The 26217-nt window shown below is 37.9% G+C and overlaps 1 protein-coding gene across 1 annotated transcript in view; it reads right to left on the reverse strand.

Moving 5' to 3' along the window:
- The window catches only part of AK8 (adenylate kinase 8), a 73891-nt gene that overhangs the window by 25167 nt on the left and 22507 nt on the right, over positions 1-26217 (reverse strand). The window contains exons 6-11 of the mRNA XM_049832739.1: positions 26087-26168; positions 24402-24473; positions 23365-23565; positions 19836-19967; positions 16932-17021; positions 3572-3713 (exon numbers count right to left, since the gene is read on the reverse strand). Coding sequence (XP_049688696.1) covers positions 3572-3713; positions 16932-17021; positions 19836-19967; positions 23365-23565; positions 24402-24473; positions 26087-26168 — 719 coding nt within the window. The remainder of the gene's footprint in view (positions 1-3571; positions 3714-16931; positions 17022-19835; positions 19968-23364; positions 23566-24401; positions 24474-26086; positions 26169-26217) is intronic.

A 26217-nucleotide genomic window follows, 5' to 3' on the forward strand; every position in this document is an offset into this window, starting at 1 on the left:
TTATGGCTTGAGGAGAACTCTTAATGCAAACCTGGCTACAATTTTAAGTACAGAGATCTTGAGTTAAAGGGTCTTTAGCCTCCTTGCTGAGTTTGTACATACTTGGTTGAGATTTGTGACAGTTGGTGATTTTTCAGGATATTTTCAATGAAAGAGACACTGTATAGTTACCATAGCCTACATGCACAAGACATTCTTCCAAAATCTATCACAATAACATCAAAGAGAATATCAGCAATTATGAGTAATGGAGTTAAGATAAAAATAAAAAATGTTTATGCTAATATATATACATCTAGTACACAGTGCTACCCTCATAACTGAACACAGTTCTGGTTGTCCCATCTCAGCAAAGAAACAGGTAGAATGACTAGAGAAGGTAGAGAACAGGGAGAGACAGGATGATCAGAAGAGTGAAATGACTTCTAGTAAAGGAAAGGATAAACAGACCATGGTTCTTTGCCTGGGAAAGAGATGACTGAACAGGCATAGACAAGAGGCTTATAAAACCAGGAGTGTTAGGAGACATGAACAGGGAACACTTATAACTGTTTCTCAATAGAAGAAAGGAACCTGGAAAAAAACACTGTGAAGTATATTCATATGACACCCAGTGAAAAAGTGAAACTCCTTTCCACATGATTTGGTGCAGGCCAAAAGTACAGTGTTGAAAAAGAGAGTATAAAGTCAAGGAAATGGGCTATTAGACAGTTGTCCAGATGACCCCTGGCTCTGGGAATCCTTAAACTGCTGATTGCCTTAAACTGGCCTAGAACCAGCAGACAGCTGGTCATGAACCAGCTGAAGCTAATGACAAGAGATATATAACAGATGACACTGTTGCTGCTGAATCTTATTTTAACTGTAAGTTTGGGGGAGAGCAGAAAGGGATAAGAAATAGTTTGGTAGGTATTACATAGAGGTTTCGGTATATTAGAACCATCCATGGCTAGACTATATATTTCTTATTGTTGCTCAAGCATTAACAATAAAAAAAGCTAAAATACCTATCTACATTCATTTGGATGAAGAACTGAATTCAGTCCTTTGCGTTAGTAGTTCTGAGCTTCAGATGCCACCCTGTAATTGTATTTGGATTCCCACTCACCGTAGGCACTAAGTGGTTAATGGTGTTCTTTTACTAGATAGCTGAGAGACCACTAATAGATTCAGCTTCTTATTTGCCCTAAAGGCTGCCACAGTTCAATACGATTAGGATCCTGTCCACTTAAGCAGTAACTGCTTCATAGGGAGGAACATAGAAAGCAATACATGTCTCCTCTGAGTACAGGAAGAGCAGTTCTTTGGTAGACAGGTTCTGTCTGATACGGGCAGGTTTTCCTCTACCCGTCTGTAAGCAAGGCTTTGCTCTACTGCAAATTCTAATTTAAAGAAAACCCTGTACCTTACTTTTTCAGTGGAAAATGAATTATTTTCCTTTTTGTTCCAGGGCAGTTCTTCGGATGCAGTGGCTGATGCTGTATGAGTTTTTTTATTATTACATTTTAACAAACTTTATAGCCCATTTTGTTTGTTTTCAAATAACTTTATTTTCCTTCTTTTCTACCATCAATTACTAGGTTTGTTTTTCTTTCCATAAGATGGAGGAGTCAGGAGACTGATCCTGCTCAATGCTGTATAATTTAGTATTATGTGTACTAGCTTTATGAGGTGGGAGTCAGATAAAACATAGTATTTGAACACTAACCATTTATTAGCTCTAAGGAATAGATTTGTGACTTGACAAGCAGACAATAACTCTGTGTTCTGATCAGCCAAAGAGGTCTACTTTGAGTTCAAAACACAGAGTAACATACTCTTTCACAAATAATTTTGTTTACTGATGTGACTAGATTTTAATAATAAACTTGATATATATGTAAATTTATTTTAATCTAATTTCATCAACAGAGCCCTCCTAAAAATGAGACTTTGTAGATTGTTCTGTGTCTGATTTATAGATTTCTGCATCCTATTCCCAGATTGATTTCAAGGCTATAATTCTATCAGGTTTTTCTCCTGATGTCAGAAACACCACCTCTGCAGATAGTGTTTTATAACTAGCATCACAACTGAAACTGAATTACTGCCCTGCTATCCTATGCTGCAATATGTCCTTTTGTTTATAATCACCCTTTCTCCCTTATATACCTACTACTTCAGTTTCATGGAAAATATCAGCTCCAAAATCAATCAGGTAGCATGATGCCTATTTTTGTCCCTTACTTCAACCCCTGTATAAAATAGTAGGGGCCAAATTCTTAACTCAGATATGAATGTGCAGAGCTCTTAAAAGAAAATGGAAGCTAAGCAAATGGATCAGTGCCAGATTTCCATACGTACAATTTTATAATGAGTTGTTCTTCCTCACTTGATGAGGTCTCAATACTGTAAAGGAGCACATGGCACACACTTGAGTATTCACACTGATGTCAGGTACTCAGATACATGTTTAGGGATTCAGGACCTACATTCTAAATGTGCATGAAGAATAATCCATGGGAAATGTTATTTAACTGAATCTAGCATAAGTTTCAAGATTCTTTCTCCCTTTTTTCATGGATTCCTGTTTAAGATGTATTTTGTCTTACTTTAATAAATAAAGCTACTGCTGTTTTCACATACTTTCATTTTTAAACCTTGGTAGCATGACTGCTAGCTCCCTCTGTTTTCACTCTCCTTTTTTTCTCTCCAACTCAGTCTTACTCTTTTACATCTTTCCACTATACCCTGGATGGGGAGTAGGGATGAGATTGAGGGCAGCCACACAGAAGACATACGAAGAGTAACTTTGCCAACTTAAACAATTACGTGGGTAATACACCTTTTCCACAACTAGTTTTTAGATAAAAATAAGCTTCCTGGAAGCATAAAGAATACACATTTCCAGTGAATGCCTTTGGAATGGCCACTGTGTCAGCCAGTGGTATCGATTGAACCAGGAACCCCTGGAGGGGAATGGAGAAGCCTCTCAGCTTTGACGAGTACACCAGCATTTCAAACCTTCACCACCCTTGGACCAGCTGTAAAGAATAACTCCATTTTATTTGCTTGGCAGTCATAACAGTTCTTTTTTGATGCTCATTTCTCTTATATTACATTTCTGAACACTTCATTATAGCTCAAATAAAATATAATTCTCATGTTGTTTTTAATTATTTCACAAAACCCAAAAGTCTCATAACGAGCTCCTCGCAATACTAATATATTTCCATAATATTATGCCAATGCTAAAGAAAGAAGATGTAGATCCCCGCTCCTGCTGCAAATAAAATACACCTTCCGATATAATCCAAACTTTAATCCATTTCTTATGGTTTCCCTTTAGAGGCAACTCAAACAAATAACCAGAAGAACAAACCTCTTTTCACTCCCACAGTTTGGCCATCTGGAGGATTTGTAAGGCCAATGCGCTATTTCCTACTCTCCATGAGCAAGACCCTTTTTCTAGCTAAGGAAGGAATAAATAAATAAGATGCAATAGCCTATACAATGTCAATAAAGACCTGTATCTTTCCATAAACAGATTTTTCATCTATGTAATGTTGTGATTGCTAAATTTATATCTTACCTGTTTGGAGTAATATGTGATTTTTGCAGCTGTTCTCCCTGCTCTATGTCTCTTGGGAAGCCATAAAGCACCCAACCATTGGTCATGCAGTCTAGTGCATTTAGGCGTTCTGCCAGGATCTTCATAACAAGGTTGTCTGGGACTGCAAAGGATTAAAAAGATGACATTTATTTTGTATGCTGAGTCTGCAATTAAGGAGGATACACACCACTTTTTCTGGTTAGACTGCTACAGGAGCTAAAACACAAAGAGTTATTCCTGTTTATGATTGATAGATTTTGGAGAGAGGAGTTACTGTTGACTTTTGCATATTTACTGTGCTGTTATGGAACCCCCAAACTCACAAGGAACTGTAGGACTAAAGCAAAGTATTTGGTAAAAACTGATGCCTACATAATTTTGCAATGTACTTTTTCTCTCAGCCATACTGGGCTGATGTCACAATGAAGTGTGTGACACAATCTTATCAAAATGCAAAAATAATGACCTGAGTTGTGTAAAAGAAATCCTAAAACAGGAAAGACATTTCTGTGGCATTCTGTATTTAGCTTAGCAGATGATAATGGTTCAGCCACAGCAGGCTAGATGCGATATTTCTCCAACTTGCCCAAAGGCTTGAAGCTTTTATAACTGGAAATAAATTTCCAAAATGTATTTCAACTACTGTAATTACTGCATTGATGACTCCCTAATTTTAGAGATAAAAATTCTCTTTGCTCTATTATTATTTTTCTTTAGGGCAAGAGAGAACATCAGCAAGATGCTGACTGGGATTACAATTACTATGCAGCTTTAAAAATTCTATTTAATGGGACACAGTGGTAAGGAGGTATCCTCCATATTTTCACAATAGCCTTCATGAAGTACAGTACTTCAATCAAGATACTTAAAGTTATGTATCATGTAATTTTTTTTTTTTTTTCAGAAGAATTAAATTATTAGATTCAACAAGAGTGACTATAAATTTGCCAAGAACTCTTGCAATGTGTTGGGCTTAGTGTCAAATAACCCCAAAGAAAGGCCAGCAAAATCACCTCAAGCTACTTCCCAAAGAAGCAGCCAAAACAATCTTCAAGAAGCAATGAGAGCCCCTTCTCTTTATTTGTACAGTATGTCTAATACACTGTTGCCTCTACTGGAAACAAGCGATAAAAAATGCTACATAAATCCACATCATGGAACGTTGATGTTTTGATACTCACCCTGCCATCACATCTGCATACAAAAATACAACAACAAGTGCTTGTAGGAGAGCATATGCGTCAGATTTCTAACAATGCAATTCGCTTTAGGACTAGCTGACAGGAATGCGCCTGTATTTTAGTAGAGTGTATTATTATCAGTGCACGTTTATACGCTGGGTACAAGCAGGTTTTAAACCGCAATAATAGAACCCATTTGCTTCCTGAAATTTAACATTTCCTAAAGACTTACACCTTTGTCATGAAATTCATCACTTTTCCTTTAAATAATCAAATTACTGAGTTTACAGAACTGCACTCAGGATTCAATGTACCAGCAAAAAGGGAGGAAAACCACAGGGAATTAATTAGAAAACAGATTAGTGTATTAATTGAGGATACCCACTTCACATTATTAAAAAAAACAAGTTAAGGAGAGCAATATTCTCCATCTGCTAAAAGAAAAAAGGAATGGAATAAAACCAGACACTCGACAGAGAGCAAAATGACAATGCAAAACTAGGCATTCTGTTAAAAATGGGATTCATCAAATTAACTATACAATAGTGCAGCAGCAGGCAGAAATGTTATTAGACAGATAACACTTATCTAAGACCTGAGCTGCATGTAGGCATAGAGGGGATAACAGAGGAGTTTCAGGGCAGTTCTCCCTACCCTCCAGGTTACAAGAACTAATACAAAACCAAGACATCCTGGTAGGAAGAAAGAAAAAAAAGTCCCACCTTCTCTTTCCCCAGAACATATTCCATACAAAGACCAGTGGAATTTTCCTGGTAGTCTTGAATTTCTGGTTGCAGCACTAAACTTTCTGTCTTGATGCATGTTATTTTATCATAATTCCTACTGGAATCATTAACGCGGATTTACAAAGGTGCCGAATTACATGGGTTTTTTGGAAACATTTTCAGTATGCTTAAAGAGAGTTTTGCAAAGGATTTGAATGAAACCTACAAACCCAAGAGTAAAACTACACTAAGGTAGGATTCTGCTGGAGCTGACATCCCTGTGAGATGAACAGGGAATCGGGCCAGAGGCTGAAAGCCCCAGGAATGGCACAGAGAACTAAATGGGTATACTGTGCCGTTGAGCTTCCAGCAGATCATAGGAGATTCTCCAGTTCCAGGGGCCAAATTGCTTCCACCCTACATATGGGAAGGAGAAACACTACAGCCCACAAGAAAAATAAAAAGCAATTGTGATGGGAACCAGGCAGCATCTGCTCGAACTGATCTCTTCCCATAGGCCTTCTGTGAATCCTGATGATTGAAATCCTCTACTTTGAACAAATCTGAAGCAATCACAAGAGAAAAAAAAATCTAACAAGATGCAGTGACAATTAATTAACAATTTATCGAATGGCATGCCAGGTTTGGGGTTTTCTGAGTAATGCTGCAGATATGTAGTAACCCTGACATCTTCCTAATTTCAGCGATGACTGACTAGAAGATATCAGCAATACACTTTAGATTGTTTGTACACTCATGTACATATATGCATCACTGAATAATATAGATGCTTACATATTTTCTGTGCCTCCCTCTAAAGCTTGATGGTGAGAAATAAAACATAAACAAGTCAGACAGCAAGCTCTGCTCTCCTCTTGATTAGCAAACATACCTATCACTTCAACACAATAGGGGAACATAGCTTGTTGGCTGTTCAATGGCATTACAAAGTACATCAGTTGCCCTTGAACAGGAACAGTCACACTTAAAACAGCTGCATTAAAACTGTAAAACATCTTCCACAGACCAGGGGGAAGAAAAAAAAAAAAGGGGGAGAAAAAAGGAAGAAAGAAATCAGTATTATTCTTATTTGCTGTGGTACAGACAGAGTAGGTAATGAAGAACTCTGCAGTATGGTATTCCTTTTCACTCATGTGGAACTGTCTCTTGAATGTAAGGCAAATTAATAACCCGTAATTGGAGGGGCACACAGTCTGTAAGTAACTAGCCAGGGGTCTCCTGGCCTTAAGCACATGACCCAGCGGGCTATATAGCAAAGTAAAATTTAGAGCTTTTCTGATGAGACAGTCAATCTACATGCTTTAAGTAGATTATGAAGCACAAGAGCTTTGAATAATCAATTCCTTTTCAACATAAGCTTGTGTGAGTTTCCAACTCTGAAAGTTGGGGGAATGAGACTCTAGAGAGATTTTACTTTATCATTAGAGAAGTCCAAAGATAAGTTTCTTGTAAAAATTACAGTGTGCTACAGAGAGATATCGAGATTAGGTAATGTGGAAGCACATCTCTATTAAGGCGAAAAACCAAGATACTGGAGCAAAATTCACCCCTCAGAAGTAATGCTGCAGAGCTACAGTGATACCCTGTGCTGAGAGCACCGTACATAGCTGCGGACCAAGGTCACGGTGAACCTCAGAAATTGTATCCATGGCAGAATGAGGCCACAACCAGCTCCATATAGAAAGGTAATTCATTCATGCATACATTCTTGCCTAACATCAATACCACACACCATATCTCCTTTACCTCTCAGCCTGTCTCGACCATGTTAATGGTCTAGACTATGCAGCTGAATTAGCAGCTGTGGACCTAAGAAGTGATCTAATCAATTCAAGAGTATGATCAGGCAGAGTACAGGGAACAGAGGCTTAAAGTGCTGCTGTTCATGCTGGAACGGCTGCATGGACACCCAGAGATTTTCTATCTCCAGGGCTGTCAATCAGCACCTTCCAGCAGACCATTTAAAAAATAAATTTACTTCCCAGAGCTTCAAAGGTTTTCACAAGTATAAGGTATTTCTCATGAAAAGTACTTCCTCATGAAACTCATAGGAGTGTGGCCTATTAGCTCTTAGATCTGCAGGACTATTAGAAAACCGTATCAGGCAATCAGTTGACAAAATCATACCATCTGCTCAAGACAAAAGTAACAGAACATTAAAGGCACAGTCTGAAATGCAAAAACACTACTTGAGAGATTACAGGGCACTATTCTCCAATAGCTTCAATGCTGTCAGTGCTCCAAGCTATACAATTATCATATTTAAATTGATTCCTCCTCCATATATTTCTTTTTAACAGCGACTTTTGAAGGGTATTGACTCACTTCTCCAAACCTATAAAAACCCTGATTCTAAGTACAGGATAAACGTATTTGCGCATATAAATTCTGTCAGTTTTGTGCTGTAAAAAGTTTAAGGTCCTTTTGACAGTATTGTCCATTTACCCTTTATCCTTCTCTGGAGATTTTTTTTTTTTTTTTTTAAGCTGGGTCTGAAGACTTTCACAGTTAATTCAGATGCCTGAGGCTTGATCCCAGCGCTTGACAGTTAACATCTTGCCCAGAGTATAAGCTACTGCCAAAGGCTACTTTCCTGGATTGTCCTGTCAATCCCAAATTTAGCAAAGCATGAGATTTGCTTATCTTATTGCTCTATAAACCCTGCATTATTCACAATGGATCGTTTTATTTGGGTCTTTCAGAGAAGTATTCTATTTTCTTGCCCACATTAAGGTCCTCAGAGATTTTATCAATTTGTCCTTAATGTGTTTGAGAATGATTTAATAGCCATTTGCCATCACGTAGGTTGATCGATATTTTAATTTAACCCTGCCAACACACCAGATTCGTGAAAACGGGCTGGTTTTCCATTTCATAGCATACAGCCCGTTTTGCTTACTGCAACTAAGAAAAAAAAATCATCCAAGTGTGTCTTCAACGCAAACGGGGGCGGCGGCGGGAGGAAAACGCCCGGTTTTGCTCCGAGGCGGCAAAGCGAAGGGGACCTCGCCACGGGCTCGGGTGGAGGCCGGCGGCGCTCGGCCCCGCTCGGCCCCGCTCGGCCCCGCTCGGCCCCGCTCGGCCCCGCTCGGCCCCGCTCGGCCCCGCTGCGGTTGGTTGTTCTCTACCGCCACCTGCCGGGCGCGGCGGGCAGCGCGGGGCGGCGGCAGGCGGTACCCGCCCGGCGGGCAGGAGCCGCCGCTGCGGCAGGGACTTGTAATCGCCGAAATCTCGGTAATGCACGGAAACGGAGATCGCTCCGAAGCCTGCTTAGTCCTCCTTAATTAGGGACACCGCCGGGCTGTCACGGAAAAGCTGAAAGCGGTTCTGAGTTTTTGAAGCTCACGTGAAGCCGGCAACTAAAGAGGCAACAACGCAAATAACAATATTGACATGGCGTTTGCAAAGGACCGTAACACTTAGTTAGTAATTTCATCAAATGGAAAATTTACACAGAAAGACAGTCTCCGCTCGCTCATTTTACATACACAGCACTGCTGAGAATGGCTTCCTGTAAGAATTGGAATAATTATTTCAATACAGTAAAATAAATAATATCATAAAATATTTCATTTCCACGTTTTAAATATTTTTCCCTCTTGGAATATATTAGAACCTCTTTTTCTTTTGAGGTTTTTAGCAATGTAAAGTAGGAATTAGCCGCATTAAAGAGGAAGTGATGACATTTTAAAGCAGGTATGATCCCAAATCGGCGATCAAATGGCACATGATAAATTACAACCTTCAGAAATGCATGTTAAAGGAATGCATGATTCTCCCTCACAGTTATGAAGCCAGAGATTCCGGAATCTACATCTGATCACATTTAGTGACCAGCTAAGATTCCAGACCCTTACACTGCTTTACCTGTTAGTGGCATCTTCAGATTGAGCAATGGAAATTCAATCCAAATCCAGTATCCAGCATACAAACACAAAAAGCTTTTTCTTCCCCTAAAAATAGCCTCTGCAATGTTGTCAGTGTCTGTGCGTATTTGCCTAATGGCACAGGCTATCAGTCAGTCACAGGATGATCTAGTGGGCTGACACTGAGGTCAAGATCCACACACCTGGGTTCCCAACCACGCTTGCTCACTGACTGCGGCGTGGCTCGAGTTGAATTAGGGTTTCTGCCTCAGTTTACCCACCTGCAAGACAAAAGCTACTCTGAATTACCGCACAGGGATGTCTCTGACCCGAAAGATTCTAAAACTAGTAACAAAATGTATACTTGCACTACTTTTTACTCCCTCAGCTTCTGCAGAGAGAATACGAGGAGACACAAGACAGCAACCGCAGTTCTAACCCGTCTAAGGTATCACTTCCATTATCAACCAAGTTCCCTATTTCCCCCTTATTTCTAAACTAGTTCAGCTCTACTGAAGAACACAGGGCTTGTCAGAGGGCAGAATTTGGCTTACAAACCCCTTTTTGACAGCGATACTATTAAAAAAAGAATAAATTTTGTCTAACAAACATGGTAAAAAACATCTTGGCTTTCTATACCAAATACTGCTTCACCATGTGATGCGAAGAGAGGACATTAAGGGATTTGTCGCCCCTTACCCCCGATGCCTGGTGCCAGCACGCACTCTAGATCCCCAACAGTGGGATCAGCCGCCCAGTCCTGTGACCCCCCCTTGTCGCTCCTCCTGACACCTACCGGCCACATTAAAGGGACATGTAAAAATGTAAAGCAATACACAAGAGCTATTAAATGTTTCGCTTGTCATTAGAAAAGTCTGTTTCATACAGGAGCCTGATTCTGTATGAATGACACCCAGTGAAATAGAGCCAAAGCCAGAATTTGATGTTGAACTCTAAAGACTGTAAAAGGGGATGCTGCCAGTATGCAACATGCTTTTCCTCCCAGTTTTCTTATAAAACCTCATGTGATTTCCCCATCCCAAACTCCAAACAGAAAATTGAAGAGAATTCAAGCCAGCAGCCCTTTGCTGAGGAGCTAGTGCTGCAAGAACAGTAGCGGGAAAGGAAACGCCACTTTTCTAAGTTTTTAAGAATGACTGTCAGCAATAAAGATCAAAATAAATACTAAAGATTAATACTTAGCATTTATATTGTGCTTTGCTCTTTAAAAGCCCCTGACAACCATGAGGCCCCGTACGGCCAAGGGCCACAACTTCACTCAAACCCCTGAGGGTCTGCGCCACTTTGGTGGCGCACGATGATGCCCGCTGACCAAAAATGGGAACTGTGGGCACCTGATATGTTTTAACTCCCTCATGCAAACCCACAGACTCCAGCAGCACTATCCCTGTGAGCTATGATGCTAATATTGGACTATTGATACTCCAGGAACAATAATAATGGTGAATACTGCTGCAAAACCAGGAGACTGGCAAAATTTATACAGGCGGGACCATATCCACTGACTGACTGATTATCATAATTGCTCCAGAAAACAACTGCACTAGATTCTTAAATAACATCATGTTTATTTTGCCTGATCTGGCTTCCAGGGTTGGCTTTTGGGGGTGGTTTGTTTTGTTTTGTTTTTACTCTTAAGTGGGGTGGCCTTTAAAAATATCTTTGTAGACTGAGTCTCCCAAGTGTTACTTCAGCCCTAAATATCTGCTAGCCAGATATGCCAATTTTGATTATTGCATGTTGTGTACAATAAAGAAAAATATATTCTAGATTTTCAAATAAAGGAAAAAGGGACTCTAATTTATCATATTGTAGTGATTCAACACATAAAAAAAGTAAAATTCAGGAAAGAAGATGACAACTTACTGCCTATATGCCTTCATGTAAAACTTTCTATTCTACAACCTTGCATCTTTTATTAAAATATGGACACCTAAAATGGAATAAAAAAAATTAAATTTTATTTTGTTCTCTTGACCACCAATTTTCTCCTAGCAGGAAAAAAGACTGCTACCTATTTTCCATAAAAAAACCTTTGTAGCAGTCCCAGAGGAAAAGTCAAAAGTTTGACTTGAAAAACGGAGCTACTTCAAAAGCATTGTCAAACAGAGGTGAAGGTTTCTTAAAAATGCATAAATTAAAGTATGGTGTATTCATAAATATCTCTAACTTTACACAGTATATTTGTGATTGAGGCGCACATATAGGTGAACATATAGCATCGTTTTAAAACTAACTTAGAGTAGAAAATCATTTTGTTTATTAGATACTGTTCAGGCTCTGTGTGTGTGTATGCGTGCATGTGTGTGCATGTGTGTGAAAATGAAAGAAAAATGGAGAGTTTTTTCAATAATAAAAAGGGAGTTGCACTGCAGGGCCCCTAAAGCTTGTGAAAAATTAAACTCGACGGATTCAAACTGTCCTATTTCCACTTCAAAAGAGAAGAGGCACTGAGCTCTTCCCAACTTATCTTCAAACGCCCAGCACCCTAGAAAGTTTCTTTAAAAAAAATAAAGTCTCTAGTTCCCCCAAGCACTGTACCCGTTACTGTAGCTGCTGTCTCTCCCTCTTCTAATTATACCCATGTGAGTCTATTAATCAACTTGTAAATTATTTAGAGAGCCATGCGCTGTCTTCAGCTAGTACAAACACACTGCATGCAAAGACTTGCTGAAAACCAATGGAGCTCCCAAAGGGTCTCTCTCCAATGTTCAGACAGCTTGCAGCTCGCCAGTACAGCGCTGTTAAAAACAAGAAATAACACTAAGCTTACCTCCTCAGATATAAAGATTTACTCAGCCTTTCAACTCTGAAACTCTTTGCAAGTTTTTAACAAAGAGGAAGCTGCTCTATTGTCAAATCTGTACTTCACACTTAGTGATGAGAATATTAATTCGATGTCAAAAAAAACAAAACCCAAGTGCTTTCAGTAAGACTGTGATCACAATCACCAGGGGACCCCAACTTTCAGAGGCTACACCAAAAGCACCCCTTTAAAACCATTCCAATTTAAAATAAGGGTGGTGGGGGGGAATCTACATTTGTACAGTAATAGTTTTTATTAGAAAATAGGAGAAATTAGGGAATTCCAGATTTTACCCCCCACATGCAGACTGCCTTTGGGGACAGCTTCAGATATTACTACTTAAAAAATAGAAAAAGGAAGGGGAAAAAACAACACAGATTGTGTGTGTTCAACTCTAACAGGCTGCAAACAGTGCAATGTTGTCTGTCTTCCAGGAATCAGCTCTCTTTACCACCTGAATCTTCATTTTGGTGGAAAAAAACAATTACTCAAACTAATAGCAGTTCTCCCAACTGAAAAGCAGAATCTTACTGGTTTGGGATGGTTTCCCCCGCCCCTGCTCTTCATGCTGTTTTCCTGTCATCTCACTTCTCATGACTCCATTTATTGCAGCCTTGCAAACACATATATTAATTAGCAGTGATCACTCCACACTATTTCACCATGAGAACATGGAAAATTGAACACACTGAAATTTCTTTTCAACTGACTGATGACCTTTCCTATTTTTGTGATGCCCCCAATGCCAAAATGCTTCTGCCTCTATTTTCATTAATAAAATGCAAACATCTCAAGGGGCAAACACCAGGGACATTTGAGGGGGGGAAGTAGATATGCTTTCTGCATTTTTTTTTTTTCTCCCAGGGTACCAAATTCTGACAGACACCTTTAAAATTGTGAACATAGATCCTGCAAACGGAACTTTGAATTAATGTGTGCCCATGTTTTCAATGAGACAGGTCCAGAAGGCAGTCTAGCCCTCCTCAGAATTACAGCAACCTGGGGACACAAATTCTGCATAAAGGTCTTCATCAAGCCTGTGGGGTCTACAAACGGGCTATCTACATATGCATCATTTGTCCGTAGCCTGAATTACTAGAAGGGGAGGACCACTCTCTTCACAACATTTCAGAAGGAATCAGATGTAATGAATTTATGTGAGTTGTCTTGCTGCCTATGGAAGAGTTCTGGCCATTATTCTCGCCTCTTACTCCAAGTGGAAGTCTTCCTAGGCTGCCCAAGCAAACTGTGTATGCTAAATTTAGCATCATTGACCAAGATTTAAACTAACTGGAGTCAGTGAGCAGAAGACTGGTCTCAGACTCCAATGCTGGTAATTTTCTGCCCAGAGTATAGTTAGCAATAATTGCCCAATATTCAGTGGAAACCACAATATCCTAAAGGAAAAGTCTGTGCATTTCAGACTGGTTGTCCAAAGAACAACTATATGTTTATGACAGACAGAAAGCAGTCACGTTGCTGAACTTTTCACTGGAAATGCATTTTTCAATATCTAGTGTGCACGAACTGTAGACTAGAATGTCCTGGGAATTAAAAAATTAATGGGCTCAAAAATATCTATGCTACCTTCATTAAGCAAAATAAATCACCATATACAAAATTGAGAAGTTTGATAAAGCAGGAGAGAAGGTCTTTACGAGACAGCAAACACTGGAAAATACAGAAAATAGGAATGCACTGAGTTGTCTTCTGGGGTGAATAATAGAATTGTCTGGGCTGTTCTTGAAATACATGTTGTATACATGAAGCAGCAGTACAGGAAAAAACAATACAGAGAATGTTTGTGAATCCTAAAACCAAGAAGAGATCCGAGTTAGTCAACCAGAACTAGAACAGAATAGACAGTGGACAGCCTCAATAACTCAATAACGAGTTAGCTTTGAATAAGCTGGGTTTTGAGCTTTTTTATGACACTACAACATACCCTGCTGGCATATCTTAAATGACTAATTGTATGCCATCAGTTGTGTCCACAAGAATGGAAACGACACTGAGATCAGTCCCGAGGGTGAGCATTTTAAGAATGAGGCGTGCTCTCAAGATTTTATGGTACTAGTTTCATTTTGACTAGTAATGATTTGAGCGCAATGTTTCTCGTGGTTTGTCTTTCATTCCAGGGTATTCTGTGATAATATCACTTGCGTGATTCCTGGCCCAAAGGAACAATTAAACTTACTCAGTACATAACTAGAAATGCAAGGAAAATTTTGAAGTTCTAATTGCTTTTCCAGTTATAACAGTCTGCTATTGACTAAACTAACTCTTTTCAAATGTGATTTTCTTGAAACTTAATGTAGTCAGTAATAGCATGAGAATCTTTCCTCTGCATTAACCTGTTAGTAAATCTGTAGCAAGAGAGCAAGGATTCTTTGCCTATCTTTCCTCTTCACTACACTGTTATTTCATTTTCTCCAAGACTCTTGTGAGGGCAGTAATGAATTCTTGTTAGTGTTTACTAATGTAAATTCATTCTTTGTTATCACTGGGAGAGGAGGATTAGCGAAATGACAGAACTTATTATTTCTGGTATTGCTATATAATATTTATTTTTATTCAGCCCTTAATTTTGTAGTATGTCGTACCAAATAAAATATATGTGCATACAAGCAAAAACTAAGGGAGAATTTTTTAGCACAATGCACAGAAATATAGTTATGATTCCCATTAACATTCAGAAGCATTGCACAGCTTTATCCTTGCATGCTATATTAAAAAAAATTAATCTAAACCTGAAATAATTTCTAATTTGGAGGAAGAAAGGAATTACAACTTCAATTTCATTTTCTTGAAATGAAAGCAGCTCCCTTGGACGAAGGATGTGCATATTTTTACGACTGGCTAAGAATTACGATCTGTGCAATTATTTTACTCTATTGGGAATGCTTTTGGTATCTCCTTTAAGGAACTTTAATGGTTAAGACGAAGTTTATAAAATACACAAAGAGCATTTTAGTAAATAAAGCTTTTAAAGAACCTATCTTTGAATAAACAGATCATCCAAACTCCCATCTCAGCCATAACTGAAATTTAGAGAGTGAGGTATTTACAGTGGCTGTCCTCTACTTCAGAGATGAGAAGAAAGTGAAATAACAGCACACACATAAGTTTCTGAATTTAATGGATACCACGAAAAAGACATGGGCCCAGAGCTTAAAATGGTCTCCACATGTGAGTTAGACTGTATACACAAGTAGCCACATTCAGGTGAATCAGACTATACCCATGAAGAAGTTATTTCCATACGTGAAGATCTAGGATACATTGCAATTAAGATATGCTAAGATCTCTTGCCTTGGAGATAAATGGCCATTCTGATTAGCAGTATCTCTAAATCAGAAAATCCTCTCCTAGATCTCCCTGTCTATGTTACAGGGGACCCAGCTTCTCTCTTTCAGGCTGTAGAGATTCATGCTTTCCATTCCCATGGTTCCCACATAAGCTCCTAGTCCCAGCAAAATGGTAGCTGCCACTGAAAATTAATGCATTGAACTAGCAGAGTTAGTGTATTATGAATAAATGCAATCCATTCACTAGAGATGAAGTTTAGAGTTAAAATGTATTGCCTTGTGGCTTGATAAAGTGACTGACAGAGGGATAGAATACCCAAACCTGCAGGCTGCCAAAGGCCTTTTTGAAATGCTTAGAAAAGTACTGAATCTCTTGGTATGGTATCAAGGGAACCTCAGTTAATTTTACAGGCTCATGTTTCAGATCTGTGTAATTCAGTTGCAGAGTTAAGCTATTGTGCAAAAAAGGGGACTTTCAAGCTTTCCACCTCACCAAATGACTTTCCTTGCCAAAAATAAAAGACAATGAAGATTTCTCTTCGCTCAGGGGCGGTTTGCTTAAAATTCCATTAATACTGAAGCTTAACAGAGATTTCTCAATCTTCAGCAAGATTGTCTCCTTATATTTGTATCGTTGGTAACCATTTGGCCTGTTGCCAGAAACAGGACTGAAAGTTCCTCTTCCAGGCCATTGTAATTTGGCAAAATAAACATTCTTCCACCCTACTAAAATAAAACTTATCCTTTAGAACTACAGATCTTTTCTGATTTTTAATACCCACTACATACAGAGAGCTATCCTTGTGCAAGACAACTAACAAACTTGTAAGTTTAAGCTGCTGCCCTAAGGAGCTTACAGTATTTATGATTTATCTGAAATCACTGCAGAGCCTTCCAAAAACGAAGTATGCTTAGATATTCTTTGTGGTAGTCCCCTCCTACAACCAAAAATGCTAATAGAAATGAAGTGCAAAGAAACTTTATTTTTAAGTTTAAAATATTTGCGTGAAAGTAGAGGAATCTACAGTAGCATTCTAAAAGTCAAAATCCACATATGAAAGCAGAGAAAATGAAACACAATACTTTAAATAACAGTTTAAACATTTTACAGTTATACATCTATATCAGAATTCTGATTTTGATTTAGAGATGAAAACATGGAGTTGTGTACAAGAAATCTGAATTTCACTGGAACAGCAAACTAATGATATGCTTTCAAGATATTGAAGATCTTAGAAATCTAGCCTCTGTTACACACTGATTCAAATCACATGTAATGAATGCAATTAATAAAATTCCAGATTACTCTGATGTAACTCAGATTAGAATCTGACCAAGAAACATTTATTCACCATTTATTTTTTGCCACAAATTTGTAACTACAGTGTAATGAGAAAACAACGTGCCCTACCTGGGTATCCATTGTCAATATAAGGCTTAATGAGTTCTCCAAGTTTTGTCTTGTCTGCAACAGCTTCCTTTAGCAGTTGCCCGCAGCAAACTAACAGGAAGGAAGAACAAAAAAGACACAAGGTTAAATTTTAAAAAGGAAGCAACGAAGAAAAGGAAAAAACCCCAGAAGCTGCATACTGGAATAAGGTCACTGAATAAAAGAAAAGTTATAGGTTTTGGAGGTTTGTTGTTAGGATATTTATTTTTTTGGGCCAAGCAGAGCAAAAAGCAGAGACTGAGCAGGGGAGAATGCTGAATAAAAAAGAATACATTTGGCAAAGAACATATTAAAAACAGAGGTAGAGAGAAAGTTTGCACTTTTTATAAACTTGTAATTACTGAATAAAGTTACACCTGCTGAACAGCATCTGAACCGCACTGCTGGAGGTGCGGGATAATACGCAGTTCAAGGAAGTGACTCCCTGGATCATTTAATGAACGTGTAAGAACTGTATTTAAAAAACTGTGCTAATGCAATGTTATCATTGACTTCAAATAGACAGAACACCAGGAGATGCAGATGTAAAGTTTTAGTCAGGACAGTTGTACACGAAACACTGCTACTTTGGGCTTACATAGCACTTTCTGACCAAAGTTACTGAGTCTTACTGCCCCACGTGAGTTAAATACAACTGTCCTGACCCTTATTTTACACAGAGGGGAACTAAGCCATGGAGAAGTTACCCAACATCACAAGTCCTAGTTTCAACTCAGTTTTGGTTAATATTAGGTAACAGTCACTCTGTACATTATTGCATGACCTTTCAATTAATAATCGTAAGCTGATTCCACCCCTTCTGAATTCAATAGCACCAACATCTACATCTGCACTGACTTTAGTGGAAAAAGAAGCAAGCTCTTTCATCCACTTTATCACTGTTAATCACACTGTTTGGCAAACAAAAGTAAGAACGGGAACATTTCTTGGACAAATTTGATGAAGTTTAATGTTTAAGTGACAAGGGATAAACCCAAATTTTAACAGTCTTTAGTTGTCCTGTAGAAGCAAATTCATATTCACAATAAATGGTGTAAAAACGTAATAGAAACTCAGTGCATAGACCCCAATTTAAGACAACTAGTATGTATACACCTAAATTCAATCCAATTCATGACACTATTTAAACATAGGATTAAATTTTTAAGCCTGTGCTTCAATCCCAATGGCCTAATTGGAAATTACATATACACAGAATACTATTCTGAAAAATGATGGTGTTCCGACTCTGTTTTAAATACTTAATTCTTCTAATATTTGGTTTACAGTATACTTAAAATAAAATCCAACATATGGGTAAAGCAGTGGTAATGGTATTTAGTAAAAGGAGCTGCAACTCTCTCATATAATAGTTACTTAAAAAAAAAATATGCAAATTTTGACCTAGATGAAAACACTATCAAACTTGCAGTTTTAGAAATAAAGTTTAAAAAAAATTATTCAGGAAACACAAGAACAAGTTAATTTTCTTCAACACATTCAAACATGTTTTATTTTTCATTAGGCCAATTACACAGTTATTAAAAATACAGCTTTGAATAAATCTACAAATATTTATTTTTAATATGAAATTATAAACCACAACAATATTAAAATAACTGATAGCACAAACATTCTATCAATTTTATTTGTACTTATCAGTATTGTAATATAGATTTTTAAATAATTTACCTTTTTCAAGTTCAGTGGATATCAGTTTAGTCATATTCATGTTTTCTTTTTTAAAGACTAAAATAATAATAAAGATTTAAAATACAAAAATACTAAACCTAAAACCCTAAACTGATAGGTAGATAGTTCCATAGCTGTTTCTGTGCATTTAATGGAACTGCACAAAATCTGCAACCTAGCCATTAGTTGGAACGATTTTATGGAAAGCATACGGCTTTTTCTGAAGTTTGAACTTGAAAAATTTATTTCTTTGCTGAGCAGATCTACTAAACCTGTAACTGGAAACAATACCACTCAGATCTTGATGTTGTTATTCACATGTAAAGCCAAATCCAGGTTCAATGGAATCTTTTGACTTCACCAGGAGTTCGGGGAAGACACTAGCAAACTATAGACAACGGAGTGTGTTCCACTAATTAAAGAATCTCCCAAAGATAAAAAAAAATCACTACCTCCTTAATTCTGATTTTTTCATCTGGTATACATCGAAAGAATACTAATGAAACAAACTTGCATTTTACATAACAAAGAGGATATGACTAATCAGCAAATTTTAAAGATATCAGACATTTGTTTAAAATAATTTATGGCTACTTCACTATTAGAAGACATTATAGAACATGGATGCATTTTGCATTGATCCTATCACCAAGCTGTGTACTCATATTATAGGGCTTTTTAACATTAGCATGCTAACCATGAACAATCCTCACACAGAATTTTCTGGGCCTACTTTACAAAAGAAAGAGAATGCACTTTTAAATAATTGCTTCCTTTTCCAATACCTTACTTCAGATTCACAGAACCTGAGTCCTCATTAAAGTTCAGAGTAAATGCTATGTTAAAAGTGCCCCAATTTTGGTCAGACAGCTGAAACTGCGAAGACATTACTCATGATCCATGGATCTGCAGAAGAATTCAGAGCACTACAGGAATCTAACACACGGAAAAATACTGATGCAAAGGCTATAAAAAATGATGACTAAAGAAATGTTAAAGCTGGTTTGTCACAGAATATATGCTCTACTGGTTTATATTTCTTCATCGAAATACTTTTCACTTCCCTCAAAAATTTGACACCCATAGTAATGGACAAACAGAGAAATTTTATGAGCAAGTAAGACAGCAGAAGATAAATGATCAAAAAGAGAGAAAGGGGGAATTGAGCAAAGTGCATATTTACTGAGAACTTACTGTTGACAACACTGTATTTCTGAGCTATTAGTGCTGCCTGCAGGCTCTTCCCACTGCCTGGGGGTCCACAAAAGATAATCCGTGGTGTAAAGGGGGCGGCGGATCGGTGCCGTGTTTGGACATAGGTAAGAACTAGAACATGAGAAAAAAGCAAGAAATACAGTTTATATCCTATTTTTTTAAAAAACCCACAAACCACACTGATTAACTTCTCTGTTTCTTTAAAAAAGGTTGTCATGTTGATCATCCTTTATTTTATCACTGAAACATCTAGATACTCCAACCAAGATCAGGACTCTGATAAAACTGTCATGTCAGCAACTTACACTGAGGAGCACTTTAGAAATCTTACTATCATTACACTCCTATACTTTCTTTCATCAGTAGATGGCAAACCATTTTAAAGAGCAGATTCAATTAATAATTGCTCTTCTACCATGTTGTTTTCAGCTGTCCTGGTTTCAGCTGGGATAGTTAATTTTCTTTCTAGTAGCTGGTATAGTGTTATGTTTTGGATTCAGTATGAGAAGAATGTTGATAACACACTGATGTTTTCAGTTGTTGCTCAGTAGGGTTTATACTAAGTCAAGGATTTTTCAGCTTCTCACGCCCAGCCAGCAAGAAGGCTGGAGGGGCACAAGAAGTTGGGAGCGGACACAGCCAGGACACCTGACCCAAACTGGCTAAAGGGGTATTCCATACCATCTGACATCATGTCCAGTATATAAACTGGGGAGGAATTGGCTGGGCCAGGGGCAGATCGCTGCTCGGGAACTAACTGGGCATCGGCTGGCGAATGGTGAGCAATTGCATTGTGTATCACTTGTTTTGCGTATTCCAATCCTTTTATTCTTATTGTCATTTTATTATTGTTATTATTATCATTATTAGTTTCTTCCTTTCTGTCCTTTTAAACTGTTCTTATCTCAACCCATGAGTTTTACTCCCCCCACCCCACCGCGGCCCCGATTCTCTCCCCCATCCCACTGGGTGGGGGGCAAGTGAACAAGTGGCTGCATGGTGCTTAGTTGCTGGCTGGGGTTAAACCACATTAGCAGAAGTAATTTTTGCTTCATAGGTACAATTTTACCATGCAAATTATAGAGGGATATAATTACATTTAATACTTTCTGCAGTTTCTGAACAAATATTTAAGTGTAAAAACTCAGTATGTTAAATTAATATGACATTTATCCAGCTATGTGTGTGTGATTCACAGACTCCTAATTACAATATTATAGACTTGTAGCATAGGATGTCACGACACAATGCAGCACAGACAACACATAACCAAGTATAATTTTATTCTTTTGTCCATCATTTTTGCATAACATGTGAAGGATATTTGAGCTTCTCTGTCCAACTTCACTCTTCTACATTTTGTATTGCGTAGGAAATACTACATTCAGGTCAATCTACAGATTGTAAGGGCTTTGGAAAGACCACAGGACATGAGATCATCAACATTGCTGTATTACAGAGATCTGAACTTTGTTACAACCTCAAAAGAGAACCTGATAGATCACCAAGAAGCTAAAAGAAGACATGGCTTGGCAGTGAGGACATATTAGGATTGTATTTGGACAAAGCCAAACACTCCTACTCCCCATGCCCCTTTTATGGTTCACAATACTAGTGAAGAGAGCAGCTCAAGCTTCAGCACAAGTTATGCAAGCTTTCCAGGAATCACAGATTCAAATGCCAAGGCTAAAGTTCATGCCACCGTCTCCTGACTGCCATAGTTACCCATGATTAAAGCAGCATGGGCACACCTACATAGGCTCTGATTTCCTCTGTAATTCCAATGGATAAAATTAAGTGTTAGCCCAGACATCTTCAGTTCAAATAAAAGGCTCTCTAGACTAAAGAGTCCTTGTAATAAAATGGTATTTTAGTCTAACAAATAGGACAGGCTTATACATTAATGTTTGTATGAATCATAAGTCCATATTAAAAAAAAACACACAAAAAGATTGAGGGAGAACATCATAAGGATGAGTATTTTAACTACCATTGTTAACACATTGCTGTATACTAACTAACATTTTTGCTGAGGACGCTCTGCTAGACACTTCTGTAACATTACAAAATCCTTTTGTAATAAAGAAGCATCTCCAGCAAACTCCAGCCCTGCTATTTCTAGATAGCAGACCTGAAGTATTGAGAAACTAACTGAAACTGCAGCCACATGGGATTGTAAACATCTATTTTTCCAGTGCCACAAGCTGTACTGGGATACTACACTGTACAATTGAATTTGATGTCACATATCCTAGTATATGTTAGCAGTAATTGCATTAAGGTTTAAGAGTTTAGAAAATTTTATAATTGTATGAAACGATCCATAATAATACTAATATTGATGAGAGATCTTCTCTTTCTTTTTTACCTCTACATGTAGCAATAAAAACACTTAACAAAAAGACTGGAAAATCATAACAGAAAATAGTGTATTTGCTGCATAACTTCCTAAAAACCAGATATCAGCTACCCAAGGAGTGCTCTAGTTATCCTGAACATTTTCCATAACCCAGTGTATTGAAAAGCACAAACATTACAGGCAAAGCACCCTGCTTACAAATGATGCTTAATTTGCAGTAAATAACCAAGTTAATTAGGAGTAATGATCCCCTAGACAGTCTCCACATCTAATTATTCTTTAAAAAAAAAATCTGGCTGCTTGATGCACTGCAGAAAAAAAGATCTAGAGAGGATTTTTTCATTCCAGTTTTCAATTTATCTCACTACATTATTAATTAATAATAATTAATATTCAGGCACTCGCATTTTTATTTACAATTCAAGGCATGAATTCTTTATGAATGATGATATGAACTTTTAAATTTAATTAAGTAATTTAGAGGTAATTAATGTGTAAATTCAGAATATAAACTTCCTACTTGTTTATCTTAAAAGTGCAGCACTTATTAAAAAAAGACCTTTTTGAGATGCAAAATTACTGGGATATAACAGATCATCTACAGACTGACAGCTACAAAGTACATTATCAGTTGGTCTTTCTGGCAGTTTCCTCATTCTCTTCTTGAAGAATTAACATTAAAAGTCAGATTGCATTACAGTCAAGCAAAGGCAAACAAGAACTGTTGAACAGAAAAGCTACCAGCACAAGCAGCTTTTAAAAAATGAAATGTTACCGGCTTTGAACTACTCCTACGTCTTGTTATCAGACTTGTGGAAGGTACTAGCCCTTTGGGAGATTAACAACTGAGCCACAATGCAGCCTTTTAGAAGAGATTCTTGCAGAAATAACCATGACATTTGTTCTACCGAGTCAGCTATTCCTTGGCAGGACTGTGGAACTAAGACTTTCCAGTTATCTGCACTTATTCTAGTCTTGTAAAATAATTACCAGGAACAGCCGTAACACTGTACTAGAGAGAACACAACTCAGCTGGGAGCTATCTGTGTTAACTAACCCTAATCCTACAAACTGTCTCTAACAGCTAGGAACTACCTTTCAAATAAGAGTTTATCAACTATCAGATGTGCCATAAAGGTACATGTTTACCCTGTGAGAGGACATCCATGGAAGGCTGGTCTGCATTGATTGATTTCAAAACTTTTTGGTAGATCTGGAAAACCCCAGGGAAGTTTCTGTGATATTCCAGCAGTTTCTTTGACATCTCCTGTTCAGATAGATCTTCTGGTTTCACCAAACGCTGCTGTATCAGTGGATCACTTGGCCAGTCAAATGTTGTATGGTACACCTCTGGAAGTTAGACACTGATTAGGAACTAAGAGGATGATTTAATAGGTCTTGCTCAGCTCCAAAAGGTTTCCTAAACAAAATCAAGGTCTTTTTTTAAGCTTTATATTGTGGCACAAGCAATAAACTGTGCACTTCCCTCATTACTTATACTGACAGCTTACTCCACAGATGCACAGATACGAAGTGGCCAAGGTAACTGCCCACCCATGTAGCCAGGACAGCATGATGAGTAAGAACAAGGAACTGGGGATATCCCTCCAAATTCTTAGGCTGAACCTTAAGCAAGTCCTTTGATAAGCAAATCTCCTTTATAGCAAATAAAAGCCATTTCTTTAGTTAAGAACATCCCTCCTAATTCCACTCCTAAAACATCCAACGTGATTTTTTTATTGAGCAATGTCAGGATTTTATTTTGTGATGAATGATTGATAATGATAGTCAACAGACAATACAGAGCTAAGTCAACTTGACAGTCATTTAATGGAAGATACCTAAAAGCATACCTGCACCTCAGAATTAAAACAGGACCTAGCAAAGATGCATGCAAAATGTAAGCTCATACGGACAGACCTAAGCTTCAAGTATTCTGCACTGCCGTGGTCTACTGTTTGCAGGCTCAATACTGAGCTTCATATTTTCCCATATTTTCTGGCACAAAAAAATAATGCAATGTCAGCAAACACTTTTTCCAAACAGTTTAAATTTGTAATTATAAATCCCTATTGGTTCTTAAAGGGATACCATTTAAATTTTAATCCCACTGGTATTAACAATGTTTCTGAGACCAAGCAACACTCCAGTTTCTAGTGGAGATCAGGAACAAACGCGTACTGCACCTGCTGTGACTGGATCAAGCCTTTTCCCGCTGTTCCTCTCAATCAGCACAGTGTCTGGAGCATAAAGCACAACTAGGCACAAAAAAACCAAGCAAACAAACAAACAAAAAGAAGTAAAAAGTGTAGCTCTTGTTAGTTGTTTTATTTCCTGTAACTGTTTAGATGTATCCTAGTCTTAAAGATGGATGAACGTATTTCAAGCACATTTGCCTCGTTCTCCTTTCCCAGTATTCTACCTGCAAAACTTTATTTCACTTTCAATCAGAACTTTGCTCCACCTCCTAAGCAGTATAGTGGGATGAAATATACATTAATCCAGTCCAGTATCCATGAGTACTAGCTGTCCCTGTCATTCATACCAATTAACAAGTTTGTCCCTCACTTACATTGTATCTGGAGCTTAGGACGGAAGTACCCACAGATCACTCAAGACTGATTCTCTTCTATACCACAAACAATTACTTTTCACCCAGAAAATAGTGATAGTGAGACCAGTGAAGCTTAATTTTTGATAACCTCACAGAAAAGTATACAAACTTGATTAGAAAGCATCAAACGATGAAGAATCTGTCAGTTCCCTAGGTTGCTTTTGGCTAATCATCCTCACAGTTAAACACTGTAATTTAATTACTATTTTCAGTGCATTTGATTACAGGTTTCAAACAAGTTCTTTGTATGACTTCCTTCTCTGTATCAAATAGCTCTTTCAGATGCTTTTCTCCCTATTAAGGTACTCATACACTGTAAATCTCATCTCTCAATCTTTTTGATTAACTAGACAGACTGAGCTTTAAGATTCTCATTCAGGTCTTGGTTGCATAGATATAATTGTGAGCAAAACTCAACTTCAGATGTTATTAGCTGTATTAAAAATACATGCAAGTACTAGGCATTAAACATTTTTGCCTAACTCTATTGCAGTGATTCAGAATTCTTCATTAACAGTCGAATCTCATCCAAATCAAACCCAAAGCGACAATTCATCAAGTTTGCTAACATTCTGTTCACTATCCACTGGCAAGCTCTACATTCATCATTTTACACTGCATGCCCCACAATCGTAATAATTTCTTACATTCTAAGTAGGTCCTCCAACTATATTAATTTGGGACAACTGGCTTCTTCTAGATGGCAAGGGCAGCTGTCAAGGTCTTGCCTACCAGCACTTTGCCAGTAAACAAATGTTCCTCTCAAATCAAGTCAGAATTCACCTATTCTCTGAAAGGTCAAGCTTCAAATCATGTGTCCACTTCACTTGGTGGAATAAAGTTTGCTAAGCTTGCATTCTCTAATGCAAAAGAAGGATGAATTTGTATTTAGTACATGGGGAATTGTTTTGGTCTGATGATAAAGGCTGATTTCTAGAGATGGAAGTCAGAGAAAACTTAGACCCACTCCTAGAGCAGAAGCAAAGCTATATATAGCCGCTCAGAGACACTTGCTGGAGTGGTCTTGAATTTACAGAACTCTAACGTGTAAGAAGAAAAGGGTTCATGAAGACAGGGTTTAAAGTCTCACAGGTTACCTCAAGTTTTTGAGCAAATCTGAACCGTACTGAAATATTCTGCTGTCTGGTGACTCCGGTGTCTTCAGTATTGGTATTGAATTTATTGAGGATTTGGGGGGAGAAACAGTTCTAGTCTTTCCTACTGGGTCCAATCACACATAAACCTTGTACTGCTTACCAACATGCCTAGGAATGATGCCAGATGATTGCAGCATCCATGCCTGTTCCTGATTTTCAGGGAAGCCTTCTAAAATCCACCCCTATTGAACAAAAACATGAAACAGTTATTGATCCTGGAAGAGAAAAAAC

Source organism: Accipiter gentilis, chromosome 29 (genome assembly GCF_929443795.1).
Source record: "Accipiter gentilis chromosome 29, bAccGen1.1, whole genome shotgun sequence".
Taxonomy (NCBI): Eukaryota; Metazoa; Chordata; class Aves; order Accipitriformes; family Accipitridae; genus Astur; species Astur gentilis.